Source organism: Rhinopithecus bieti, unplaced genomic scaffold (assembly GCF_001698545.2).
Source record: "Rhinopithecus bieti isolate Rb0 unplaced genomic scaffold, ASM169854v2 scaffold_1014, whole genome shotgun sequence".
Taxonomy (NCBI): domain Eukaryota; kingdom Metazoa; phylum Chordata; class Mammalia; order Primates; family Cercopithecidae; genus Rhinopithecus; species Rhinopithecus bieti.
The window spans coordinates 1,074,949-1,089,101 of record NW_016803499.1 but is presented as its reverse complement, the minus strand read 5'-3'; the positions used below and the strand labels follow the sequence as shown (position 1 = coordinate 1,089,101).

Genomic DNA, 14,153 nt, shown 5'->3' with positions numbered 1-14,153 from the left:
ATTCACAGATATTTTGAAGGGTTTTTTGTTTCTCTATCTCCTTCAGTTCTGCTCTTAGTTATTTCTTGTCTTCTGCTGGTTTTTGAATTTGTTTGCTCTTCCTTCTCTAGTTCTTTTAAATGTGGTGTTAGGGTGTCAATTTTAGATCTTTTCCACTTTCTCCTGTGGGCATTTAGTAATATAAATTTCCCTCTAAACACTGCTTGAGCTGTGTCCCAGAGATTCTGGTACATTGTGTCTTCGTTCTCATTGGTTTCAAAGAACTTATTTATGCCTTTTGTTATTTACCCAGTAGTCAGTCAGGAGCAGGTTGTTCAGTTCCATGCAGTTGTGTGGTTTTGAGTGAGTTTCTTAATCCCGAGTTCTAATTTGATTGCACTGTGGTCTGAGAGACTGTTACGATTTATGTTCTTTTGCATTTGCTGAGGAGTGTTTTACTTCCAATTATGTGGTCAATTTTAGAATAAGTGCTATGTGGTGCTGAAAGGAATGTAGATTCTGTTGATTTGGGGTGGAGAGTTCTGTAGATGTCTATTAGGTCCCCTTGGTCCAGAGCTGTGTTCAAGTCCTGAACATCCTTGTTATTTTTCTGTCTCATTGATCTAATATTGACAGTGGGGTGTTAAAGTCTCCCATTATTATTGTGCGGGAGTCTAAGTCTCTTTGTACGTCTCTAAGAACTTGCTTTATGAATACCAGGTGCATATACAGTTAAGATAGTTAGCTCTTCTTGTTGCATTGATCGCTTTACCGTTATGTAATGCCATTCTTTGTCTTTTTTGATCTTTGTTGGTTTAAAGTGTTTTATCAGAGACTAGGATTGCAACTCATGCTTTTTTAGTTTCCATGTGCTTGGTAAATATTCCTTCATCCCTTTATTTTGAGCCTGTGTCTTTGCACATGAGATGGGTCTCCTGAATACAGCACACTGATGGGTTTTGACTCTTTGTCCAAATTGCCAGTCTGTGTCTTTTAATTGAGGCATTTAGCCATTTACATTTAAGGTTAATATTGTTATGTGTGAATCTGATCCTGTCATTATAATGCTAGCTGGTTATTTTGCCCATTAGCTGTTGCAGATTCTTTGTAGTATCGATGGTCTTTACATTTTGGTACATTTTTGCAGTGGCAGGTACCAGATTTTCCTTTCCATATATAGTGCTTCCTTCAGGAGCTCTTGTAAGGCAGGCCTGGTGGTGACAAAATCCCTCAGCATTTGCTTGTCTGTAAAGGGTTTTATTTCTCCTTCACTTATGAAGCTTAGTTTGGCTGGATATGAAATTCTGGGTTGAAAATTCTTTGTTTTAAGAATGTTGAATATTGGCCCCCACTCTCTTCTGGCTGGCAGGATTTCTGCAGAGAGATCTGGTGTTAGTCTGATGGGCTTCCCTCTGTGGGTAACCCAACCTTTCTCTCTGGCCGCCCTTACCATTTTTTCCTTCATTTCAACCTTGGGGAATCTGATGATTATGTATCTTGGAATTGCTCTTCTTGAGGAGTATCTTTGCGGTATTCTCTTTATTTCCTGAATTTGAATGTTGGCCTGTTTTGCTAGGTTGGGGAAGTTGTCCTGGATAATATCCTGAAGTGTGTTTTCCAACTTAGTTCCATTCTCCCTGTCACTTTGAGGTACACCAATCAAACATAGGTTTGGACTTTTCACATAGTCCTATATTTCTTGGAGGTTTTGTTCATTCCTTTTCATTCTTTTTTCTCTAATCTCGTCTTCATGCTTTATTTCATTAAGTTGATCTTCAATCACTGATATCCTTTCTTCTGCTTGATCGATCCAGCTATTGATACTTGTGTATGCTTCACAAAGTTCTCATGCTGTGTTTTTCAGCTCCATCAGGTCAAATGTTCTTCTCTAAACTGGTTATTCTAGTTAGCAGTTCCTGTATGCTTATATCAAGGTTCTTAGCTTCCTTGCATTTGGTTAGAACATGCTCCTTCAGCTCAGCGGAATTTATTATCCACCTTCTGAAGCCTACTACTGTCAATTTGTCAAACTCATTCTCGGTCCAGTTTTGTTCCCTTTCTGGCGAGGAGTTTTGACCCTTTAGAGGAGGAGAGGCATTCTGGTTTTCGAATTTTCAGCCTTTTGCGCTGGTTTTTCCTCATCTTCGTGGATTTATCTACCTTTGGTCTTTCATGTTGGTGACTTTTGGACGGGGTTTTTTTGTGGTCATCCTTTTTGTTGATGTTGATGCTACTGCTTTCTGTTTGTTAGTTTTCCTTCTAACAGTCAGGCCCCTCTTCTGTAGGTCTTCTGAAGTTTGCTGGAAGTCTACTCCAGACTCTGTTTGCCTGGGTATTACCAGTGGAGGCTGCAGAGCAGCAAAGACTGCTGCCTGCTCCTTCCTCTGGAAGCTTCCTCCAGAGAGGCATCTGCCAGATGTCAGCTGCAGCTCTCCTGTATGAGGTGTCTCCCAGTCAGGAGGCATGGGGGTCAGCGACCCACTTGAGGCAGTCTGTCCCTTAGCAGAGCTCGAGTGCTGTGCTGGGAGATCCGCTGCTCTCTTCAGAGCCAGCAGACAGGAAGGTTTAAGTCTGCTGAAGCTGTGCCCACAGCTGCCTCTTCTCCCAGGTGCTCTGTCCCAGGGAGACGGGAGTTTTATCTATAAGCCCCTGAGTGGGGCTGCTGCCTTTCTTTCGGAGATGCCCTGCCCAGAGAGGAGGCATCCAGAGAGGCAGTCTGGCTACAGTGCCTTTGCCGCTTTGTCCCAGGGAGACGGGAGTTTTATCTATAAGCCCCTGAGTGGGGCTGCTGCCTTTCTTTTGGAGATGCCCTGCCCAGCGAGGAGACATCCAGAGAGGCAGTCTGGCTACAGTGCCTTTGCCGAGCTGCTGGGGTGGGCTCCGCCCAGCTGGAACTTCTGGCAGCTTTGTTTACACTGTGAGGGGAAAATCCGCCTAGGCAAGCCTCAGTCATGGCAGAAGCCCCTCCCCCCACCAAGCTCCAGCGTCCCAGGTCAACTTCAGACTGCTGTGCTGGCAGCGATAGTTTCAAGCCAGTGGATCTTAGCTTGCTGGGGTCTGTGGAGGTGGCATCTGCTGAGCAAGACCGCTCAGCTCCCTGGCTTCAGCCCCCTTTCCAGGAGAATGAACGGCTCTGTCTTGCTCCATGCCAAGTGCCACAGGGGTATGAAAAAAACTCCTGTAGCTAGCTCAGTGTCTGCCCAAATGGCCACCCAGTTTTGTGCTTGAAACCCAGGGCCCTGGTGGTGGAGGCACCCGAGGGAATCTCCTGGTCTGTGGGTTGCGAAGACCGTGGGAAAAGCATAGCATCTGGGCAGAATAGCACCGTCCCTCACAGCACAGTCCCTCATGGCTTCCCTCGGCTAGGGGAGGGAGTTCCCTGACCCCTTGTGCTTCCTGGGTAAGGCGACGCCCCACCCTGCTTCTGCTTGCCCTCTGTGGGCTTCACCCACTGTCTAACCAGTCCCAATGAGATGAACCAGGTACCTCAGTTGGAAATGCAGAAATCACCTGCCTTCTGCGTTGGTCTCACTGGGAGCTGCAGACTGGAGCTGTTCCTATTTGGCCATCTTGCCCTGACTGACCGAGTATGTTATGTTTTATTGAGGGCCTTCTATAACACCTTGCCTGGGTTAGACACTAGGGAGGTAAAATCATGTAATATTGAAAAAGTAGCGCTATAAAGGACCTCAGAGATTTCCTAGTTCAATCTCTCCATTTTACAGATCAAAGACACCCAAAGGTTAGACAGTCATCTGTCGAAGGTTGAATGGCTAAGCAAGTGGTAACATCAGGAATGAATATCTTCCTTTCTCTTTCCCCCGCCCTTCTCCACTCAACATTCTGACATTGCAAAGGCTGTGAAATTACCTAGGCTCTGAGATGGGATTAAACCAAACACACCTTGTAGGAAGAGGAGGCTTGATGACTGAGCAGACTGAACTCAAAAGTAGCAATCAAAGGAAACCTGAGTTTCTAGGGTGGCTAGAAGAATGACGGTGCCAAGGATAGAAATAGAGCTGAGTCGCCGGGCGCGGTGGCTCACGCCTGTAATCCCAGCTCTCAGGGAGGCAGAGGCGGGAGGACAGCTTGAGCCCAGGAGTTTGAGACCTGCCTGGGTAATACAGCGAGACCCCGTTCTCCACAAAAAGGAAAAAAAAAAAAAGACAAGAAATAGAGCTGAGTCTGGGTGAGAGTAGTGTTTTTCATTGACAAATATTTAAGAGCTTCTACCAGGTGACACATTAGATGCAGGGAATATAAAAGTGAACGAGGCAGACTTTTGGCTCCTCCCCCAAGAGTTTAGGTTTTAAATGATGAATCCAGTATTGTAGGAGCTTAAAGCTTTGGATAAGAGGCCATTCAAATACAGCTATCCTTTGGAAGCTGCAAATACACGAGGGGAGCTCTAGTGAGAGCGAGAAATGCTGAATTGAAGGGCACATGCCAACGTGAATGATGAAGGCTTGATGGTGACAACTGGGTGCTCCGGGCAGAGGTCTGCAGCTCCCCCCTCTGACGTAACAGGAAGGGCGCTGCATCCCAGGGTGCAGCTAGATCGCAGATCACTCTGTAAACGTGCAATCCCTGTATGCAGCTGCAAATCTACCCCTGTGCCCGGCACACAAGAAAGCGTTTGGAATGTAGGTGAGTGCGAGTATGTTAATATCCTTCAATCTGCTGTAATTTCTACTAAGAAGGTAACTAATTCCTGAAAACTATTAAAGAAAACAAATTATGCAGCACAATAAGCAAACGATCACAATATTATGGTATTAGAATTCCAAGGCTAAAAGTAACAGCTGAAAGGACAGTACAGAAAAAATGGGGTAAGGCACCATTGTGACGTTAAGACATAGGAGAAAACAACAACTGTGGGATGAAGAAGGACAATCACACAAGAATACAAACACAGAAGTATAAAGCTACAGACAAACACGAAGAGGAAAGCGCTTCGAGAAGACAGAATGACAAAACGCCACTGATCCTGGCAGCGAGAATGAAAGCCCGCTGCCTGGAATTCACTAGAAGGAAGTGAGGCCCTGGATACAGACCACCTAAAAGACCTACAATCAAAGGCAAATGGAATAAAATCATAGGCCGGGCGCGGTAGCTCACGCCTGTAATCCCAGCACTTTGGGAGACCGAGGCGGGCGGATCACTTGAGGCCGGGAATTCGAGACCAGCCTGGCCAACCCATCTCTACTAAAAATACAAAAATACAAAAGTTAGCCAAGTGTGGTGGCATGTGCCTGTAATACCAGCTACTCAGGAGGCTGAGGCAGGAGATCACTTGAACCCCGGGGATGGAAGCTGCAGTGAGCTGAGATGGCACCATTGCACTCAAGCCTGGGCAACAGAGTGAGACTCCATTTCCGAAAAAAAAGAAAAAAGAAAAAATTACTGGAAATCTATTATTCTATGCAAAAAGCTATAAACTAAGTACTTAGTCTCTTTTATTGTCTCTTTTAATACTTCCACTAACTCAGCCATGTAAATATTATTATCCTTACCTTAAAACGAGAAAGTTAGTGCTTAGAAAGTTTAAGTGACTTGCACTGTATTAGTAAGGGAGAAGCTAGGGTTTGATCTGTAATCCACGTTTTCATTCTATACTATAATATATTAGTTATGCAAAAAGGACAGTCAGTCGAATATCCCCTCCTAAAATCTTGTAGACACTTTAAATTTTCTTGAGTCACAGTTTGTACACAGCTACACAAAGGTAATTTCCCATTGGAGTTTAGAAACTTAGTGGGTTGAAGAGGCAGAGCACCTGGACTTAAACTCCTGTTGTTTTTTATACTAGCTGTATGACTTGGAACAAGTTACTTAGCCTCACTGGGTCTTAGTTTCCTCATCCATAAAATGGAAACTATAGTCTACACCTCATAAGGTTGTTGTGAGGTCTAAATGAGTGCGCACATGTAAACAGAATAACTGTTAAGCTGCAATCATTACCCAGTGTTTAAACCAATTCATGAGGTATATAATACATGAAACAATTTCCTAAAAAACAAAAAACAAAATTAAAAAAAATAAACAAAATAAAACAATTCCCTGTATTTAAATGACCGCCACGCATAGACTCTTCCCTGTCATAAGATTACAACCTAGAACAGGAAGCTGCTGTTACGGTCATGGATCTCAGCGGAGGCATCAGTACACAGGAAACACCGAGGGCTTTGGAACTAGACAAACCTGAGTTCACAGCCTGGCTCTCAGAACAACTTTCTTCCTGTTTGTGTCTTTTACTGTTCCCCATTCTCAGCACACTATTAGATTTTTGTTTTTTATTACTCAGTGATGACACACAATACTCAAATTCAGACTTCCAAATGACAGTTTACTAAGAATAATAATTAAAATTTTTAGCCATGAAAGTTGAGTTGGGGGAAAAAACAAGTACAGAAGAGATTCGTATTAAACTGAGCCCCTTAAACAATTTATATTGATGTTTTTATCTATTTATCTATTTCTGCATCTGAAATGCCACAACAAGAAAATAGGAAAGTCTTGTTGCTACAGATATTATTTACGGCAATCACAGTATCCATTTAATAGTCAAACCATGCAAATATATCCTGGCAGGAATAAGAATATTTTTAAAATCATTAGAAAAGGAACACTTATTCTTTCTCTTACTTTTGAAGCTGATGTGGTACTAGATAGGTAAAGCTCTTGCTGTCTTCTCAAAATTTCTTGTTGTTTTCTTGGCTGAATTCCTTTTTCATAACAAGTTCCGTTTCAGAATTGGACAGTAACTATAAGAAGAAAAGAGCAGTCTATTATTTTAAATCCCATTGAGTTAATTAATCATGTTCAGAAAAGTTTTATCCTGAACGAAAAGAAACCAAAAATATTTTATGAAGACACAAACTTGTCTTCAAACTTAACTGCTAAGTAGATAAATCAGGCATTTTAACAAAAACTGAATACCTTTTTGGCATAAGAAAATATTTGCCCCATCCACACCAGAATGGCAAAGAACATGAACTATTTTTCCATCTTTGTTTTCTTCACAAATAAAAGTTAGAGATTGGTCTACACAAGGAAGGGTTAATATATAGTCTCCATTAGTAAAAATTTCTGAGTTGTTTAAAAATTACTGTCAAGGAGATTTTTAATTTTTTGGAAGATGTCCAAAGTTTAGTTGCTTTGGGTGTAAATGGGGCTAAATCACGAGTGCATGGGGTCCACTATTCTAAGCCAAATGTTCAGAAGGGGGCAGAGGGATCAGTTTGAGAAAATAAACAAAAACAAAAAACCAGTTTGAGGGCTTTAAAAAGCTAAGGCGCAGAGTGAGGACTAATTTCACTCGATTGATGAGCAGATTGTCAAGGGCAAGCATGTGGCTTTTCGGGAAAGGAGGGAGGTGCCGTTTATAGATTTGTTTTTTTATTATTTTTTTGTTGAGACGGAATCTCCTCTGCCGGCCCAGGCGTGGAGGGCAGTGGCGCGGTCGTTGGTCTCACTGCAGGCCTGTTCCCGGGTTCTATTGTCAGGGATTTCCTGCCTCAGGCCTCGGCCGAGTAGCTGACTACGGCACCTGCCGACCAAGCCTGGGCTTAGATTTTCGGTTTGTTTTTTTTTTTTTTTTTGTATTTGTTGGTAGAGACGGGGTTTCCAGGGTGTTCGCCCAGGATGGGTCCCTTGATCTCCTGACCTCGTGATCCGCCCGCTCGGCCTCCGAAGGCTGGGACACAGGGCGTGAGCCCGCGCCCGCCAGACTAGGTCTTCATTAAAACGGAATGCAGTTGCGTAGGTGCTCGGGGTGATTCCGCCCGCCTCGCCTCCCGAGTGCTGGGATCACAGGCGTGCGCACGGCCCGGGTCCAACCTATTTCATAAAACAGGAATGCAGTTCTCGTGCTCTGATCCGCCGCTCGGCGGTCCGCGCAGTGCTGGGATACGGGCGTGCGCACGCGCGCCGGCCAGCCTATTTTCATAAAACAGAATGCAGTTTACGTGCTCGTGATCGCGGCGGGCCGTCGGCCTGCGCGAGTGCTGGGAGTCACAGGCGTGAGCCACCGCGCCAGGCCAACCATTTTCATAAAACAAATGCAGTACTACGTGCTCGTGATCCGCCCGCCTCGGCCTCCCGCAGTGCTGGGATCACGGGCGTGCGCCACCGCGCCCGGCCAAACCTATTTTCATAAAACAGAATGCAGTTCTACGTGCTCGTGATCCGCCCGCCTCGGCCTCCCGCAGTGCTGGGATCACGGGCGTGCGCCACCGCGCCCGGCCGGGAGCTGTTTCTTGTTTTCACTTCTTAGTGTCTGTTCCCATGTGTGACCAGCCTCTGGTTCATTTCTCTTAATAGCATTTTCCCTTCAGAGTACTTTGTAATTGTTCTTTTCATATGTCATCCTAACATCTCAAGGATCCTAAGTTTTATGCCTCAATTTCATGTTACCAGGAACTGTAGGTTTCTATCAGTCTTTACTTCATAGATTAAAAAAAAAAAAAAAAAAAACTAAGAATGGCTTGAGATTTGTTCCTCATTGTGTTTTATATTTTAATAATACAATTCCTCAATTTCTATTTACTTGTAGGGTTCTGCTTAAAAAGCCCTAAGGAATCCTGACTTTTCATGTTTAAGGAGTTATTTGGTCTAGTTGCTAACTCAAATACCAAAATGTCTCCTCCTCTTGCTGCCCCATCATTGCTAATGGTATTAGCTTAACAACACAGTATTCTGCTATAAACAAGGCAACAGCATGGCATAGTAGAGAGAGCTCTGAATTGAGGAAATTGTGATTCTAAGACACTTAGGCAATTTTCTAAGATTGCAGAACTACTGGCAGAGCCAATAGTAAAATACAGGTATTCTGTTTTCCATTCTGGTACATTTTCCTCTATATTACAATGTTAAAAGAAATGTTTTTGCTTTTTATAGATTGTTACTCTAACCTGACTAAAACACCATACTTTAGGAAATGTAAGAGTCTATTTAGATTACCTCGCTCAGCTTCCACAATCAAATTGTGATGGGACAAGAAACCCCCAAATTACTTATGGGGGACAAGAAGCAACATGAACAGATGAACAGGACAGTAAGAAGTCAGGAAAGACTCACATAACCTTAAAGATGAAAAAGTCTTAAAGACAATGGCGGTCCCTTATCTAATGTTCCATCACAAGAGGGGTCTTCAGACATTTCTGATACATTGGGTCCCTCTTGAATACTTTCAGAGAAATATTTTTCTATTTTGCAAGATGGCATGTTCTCTTTAAGAGAATTTTAACTTGTTAGAAAGTTCTTTCCTGACATGATGTGTCTCTTACATATTCATAGTAGAGTATAAAAATCACATGGTAACATGCTAAATATATTTGAATAGAAGGTGTTCTGATCAAATTTTACAGATTCCCTATAAAATTTCAACAGATTTCTCTGGGCTGTTCTATTCCTATTCTGCAGTAGCATCCCAACCTCAGGCCTCTCTATTGCTACTCAACATCATCACTTATCCTTAAGAATGAAGGTTATGGGCCAGGCATGGTGGCTCATGCCTATAATCCTAGCACTTTGGGAGGCCGAAGCAGGTGGATCACGAGGTCAGGAATTCCAAACCAGCCTGGCCAACATGGTGAAACCCTGTCTCTACTAAAAAAATACAAAAATTAGCCGGGTGTGGTGGCATGCGCCTGTAGTGCCAGCTACTCGGGAGGCTGAGGCAGGAGAATTGTCTGAATCTGGGAGGTGGAGGTTGCAGTGAGATCACACCACTATACTCCAGCCTGGTGACAGGGTGAAACTCTGTCTAAAAAAAAAAAAAAGAGGGTTATAAAATTATGAAAAGCTTAAACCAAATGAAAATTTCAAGAGGCATCAGAATTTTAGATGAGGAATGGAACAAAACAAAAATTCAAACAGATTGTAATTTTGAATTAGTTCTAGAAGTTTGTCTTTTCATTCAAAACTAGTGAACAGAATTCAAACTATGAAATGCTATTATTGTCTTAAAGTCAGTGTTCAGACAGTTCTATTTAAATATATATTAAATGCCAATTAAGAGTGAGGTGTTGTCCCGGATATCAGAGATCCAAAGATGAATAAAAACAACCCTTGCCTTCAAAAAGTATATTTCTATAGTCTAGTAAGAGAGCCATATAAACAAAGAATTACAAAATACGAATCAGCATAAAGTACAACATTAATAATATATTACAAGGGATGATAAAAGCTCCCTTGGGAGGTAGTGGGAGTTATCAATGAAAGTTCCTTGAAGGCAGTGTACCTAAGTTTTGAAAGATAAACAGGAATCTTTCAGGAAGACAGAAAAGAAAAGAAAATCTTGGCAAAGGGAACAGCATACAGAAAGCACAAGGATGTGAAAATAGTACAGTATATTCAGCTTAACACACTGCTTGATTATGGAGTTCCATGAAGCAGCAATGAAGATTAAATCAGGAAGATTTTAGTTCATGAAGCGATTTGGTGTACCATGCAAATGAGCACGAGCTTTATCTTACAGCTAACTGGCAAACTCTGTAGGATTCTAGTCAGGGAAGGGATGGGACCGTATTTTCCTTTTAGAAAAGATGACACTTGGTGATGGGAGATGCCTATCAGCTATTCACGCTGCCTCTTCCTCACCATTTCTTCATTTCAGTCTATCAATCTGCCTGTTATACACGAGGTCCGATTCTAACTACTGGGGATACAGGAATAAACAACAAAGATTTTTCCTTCAAAGAGCTCAGTGGAAGGGATACTTACAAAGGCCTCAGCTTAACGCCACTTCCTCAGAGATTTATTTGACTACACTATCTAAAAGTAGCTCTTTCTCCCCTAAAGTAGCCTTTACTTTGTTATACTCTACTATATTACCATATTATTTTTCTAAATTTACCACAATTTATAATTATTTTATTTGTTTACTGTTTGTCTCTACCTTTAAGCCTAGCACAGTCTGATATCTGGTGGGTGGTCAAGAAGTACTTGATTGAAACAATGAAAAAAAGACACCTCACCCATATTTATAACTTAACTTCCTTAAAGATTTATAGTTTTTGACGATGATGATGATGATGATGATTGAGACAGAGTTCCGCTCTTGTTGCCCAGGCTGGAATGCAACAGCGTGATCTTGGCTTACTGCATCCTCTGCCTCCCAGGTTCAAGCAATTCTCCTGCCTCAGCCTCCTAAACAGCTGGGATTACAGGCATGCACCACCATACCCGGCTAATTCTGTATTTTTAGTAGTGATGGGGTTTCACCATGTTGGTCAGGCGGGTCTCAAACTCCTGACCTCAGGTGATTAACCTGCCTCTGCCTCCCAAAGTGCTGGGATTATAGGCATAAGCCACCATGTCTGGCCCTAGTTTTTGCTTTTTAGACCCAATCTATTCCCCTAGACCTGGATCTCCAAGCACTGTTCTAACCTCTGAGCTGACTGAATCCTCCTAATAAAAGCTGTGAGTTTGGTATGACATCAGCACCAAACTCACAGCTCTGTAATTGCTTATATAGGCCTACCTCAGTCAGCACACTGTAAGCTCAGTGGCAAAGAGAATCTTTTTTTTTTTTTTTTTTTGAGACGGAGTCTCGCTCTATCCGCCCAGGCTGAGCTGCGCAGTGGCGCTATCTCGGCTCACTGCCAAGCTCTGCCTCGCTGGGGTCACGCCATTCTCCTGGGCTCAGCTCCCGGAGTAGCTGGGACTACAGGCGCCGGCCACCGGCCCGGCTAATTTTTTGTATTTATTAGTAGGAGACGGGGTTTCACCGGTTAGCCAGGATGGGTCTCGATCTCCTGACCTTGTGATCCACCCATCTCAGCCTCCCAAAGTGCTGGGATTACAGGCGTGAGTCACCGCGCCCGGCGGCAAAGAGAATCGTAAATTCCTGTTCTTAGTTGTCTCTAGAGCTTAGCTTAGCTGGCCCATGAAGATTTAATAATTAGTTCATTTAATAATTATTGAAAATCCACTATGTGCCAGAGAGTGTGGGAAGGGATATAGTGAAGAATGCAATGTAAATATCCCTGCCCTCACAAAATGTAAAATTTAATAATGTGATGCATATTAGTAAACAGGCAATTAACAACCAGATGATAAGTTCTCTGACAGGGCAAATGAAGCATGCCACAGCAAGGTCACTGGATACAGGCTTGGGCAGACAGATGACCTTACAGGAGTAGAGGAGAATGAAGGAGACGGTGATGTGAAGGCCTAAGCTCTGGGCTGAATGCTAAATGGATGCAATATGCTAGAACCACCACCAAAAAAATAATAATAATAACATTTTGATGGTATTTATTAGGTGCTAAGCATTCTTCTGAGCTCTTTATATATACTATTAACTCCATATAGTATCTATTATTAATTACATAGATTATCAATTTGCTCAAATCTTATAGCTATCCTATGAGGTGGGTACTAATATCACCCTCACTTTACAGAGGAGGGATCAACTAAGGAAAGTCTCCAAAGTCACACAGCTAACACAGATAGTACGTTGCAGAGGTACAAGCTGAACCTGAGCAGTTTTAGTCCAGAGCCTGTGTGGTATTGTTGTTGTTGCTGTCTGAGACAGGGTCTCACTCTGCTGCCTGGGCTGGAGTGCAGTGGCATGATCACGGCTCACTGCAGGCTCAACCTCCCTGGGCTCAGTGATCCTCCCACCTCGGTCTCCGAGTAGCTGGGACTACAGGTGCGCACCACCATGCCCAGCTAACTTTTTTATTCTTTGTAGAGACGGTGTTTGCTACATTGCCAAGGCTGTTGTCAAAGTCCTGGGCTAAAGCGATCCGCCTGCCTGCCTCGGCCTTCCAAAGTGCTGGATTACAGGCATGAGCCACCAGGCCTGGCCTGCATTCTTAACCTCTACATTATACTGCTTCTCAAAAGTACTACCAATTATTTTTCTTATTCTATTTCTTATTTCCTGTATTGAGAATTATTTACTTTTTACACATGCGATGTTTTCAATAGTCATCACTACCAGTAATTGATTAAACAAAATTAAGTCCTTTTCAATTTCAAGATTAAGAAATGGATGATAGTTTGTAACATAACTTTAAGGGTTGACTAATTAGTAACAAATGCCTGATGAATATATGTGAAGCAACACTGAAGTCTGACTTATGGTTTACTTTACCTTTTAAAACAAAAGCATCTAATAGAAAAATCAGGCAAAAGACTATATGGCATTACTTGCTAATGTTAAATGTATATTCACTAGTTCTACTCCTAGGCATCTACCCAAAATAACTACATATATATTATCCAAGAGACATGCACTAGAACGTTTGCAGCAGCCCTACTCGTAACAGCTCGAAGCTGGAGGCTACCCACATGCTCATTAACAGTAGACGGAGTAAATAAATTGTGTTACATACAACTGAATACTAAACAATAATTAGAATGAATGATCTGCAACTATACATAACACAGATGAATCTTACAAATACAGTGTTAATGAAAGAAGCCACATACACACATGACTATGACTATACACATACACACCATACACACACTACTACAAAACTCCATTTATATTTAGTACAAAAGACAGGCACCAAACTAATCTATGCTGTTAGAAGGCAAGAGAGTGGCTTCTTATGAAGTGGATGACTGAAAGGAAGCATCGGGGGTTGATGGGGTTCTGGTAATGTTCTGTTTTTTGAATTGGGTAGTAGTTGCACAGGTGTGTACGCGTATGCGTACTTTTTGTATATATGTTCTTCACTGCAAAGTTAAATAGAAGTTGATTCTATTTTTAAACATATGGTCTATAATTTTAATGATTTTGATAAATTTAAAACAAAAGGAAACGATTACATTATCATCATCATCTAATATGTGAGTCCTAACAATGTGGCAGGTAAACTACTATTTTAAAAGCTCACGCCGGGCGTGGTGGCTCACGCCTGTAATCCCAGCACTTTGGGAGGCTGAAGCGGGTGGATCACCTGAGGCCAGGAGTTCAAGACCGGCCTGACCAACATGGGGAAATCCGTCTCTATAAAAACACAAAAATTAGCCAGGCATGGTGGTGCGTGCCTGTAATCCCAGCTACTCAGGAGGCTGAGGCAGGAGAATCGCTTGAACCTGGGAGGCGGAGGTTGCAGTGAGCCAAAATCATGCCATTGTACTCCAGCCTGGGTGACAAGAGCGAAACTCCATCCCAATAAATAAATAAATAGATAGATAGATAGATAGATAGA

General features: G+C 42.6%; 1 protein-coding gene across 1 annotated transcript in view; it reads right to left on the bottom strand.

Moving 5' to 3' along the window:
* The window catches only part of LOC108538079 (zDHHC palmitoyltransferase 20), a 52,001-nt gene extending 39,079 nt beyond the window's left edge, over positions 1 to 12,922 (bottom strand). Inside the window, exons 1-3 of the mRNA XM_017885931.1 lie at positions 12,892 to 12,922; positions 7,793 to 7,917; positions 6,625 to 6,643 (exon numbers count right to left, since the gene is read on the bottom strand). Coding sequence (XP_017741420.1) covers positions 6,625 to 6,643; positions 7,793 to 7,917; positions 12,892 to 12,922 — 175 coding nt within the window. The remainder of the gene's footprint in view (positions 1 to 6,624; positions 6,644 to 7,792; positions 7,918 to 12,891) is intronic.
* Between the last annotated feature and the right edge of the window lie 1,231 nt (positions 12,923 to 14,153).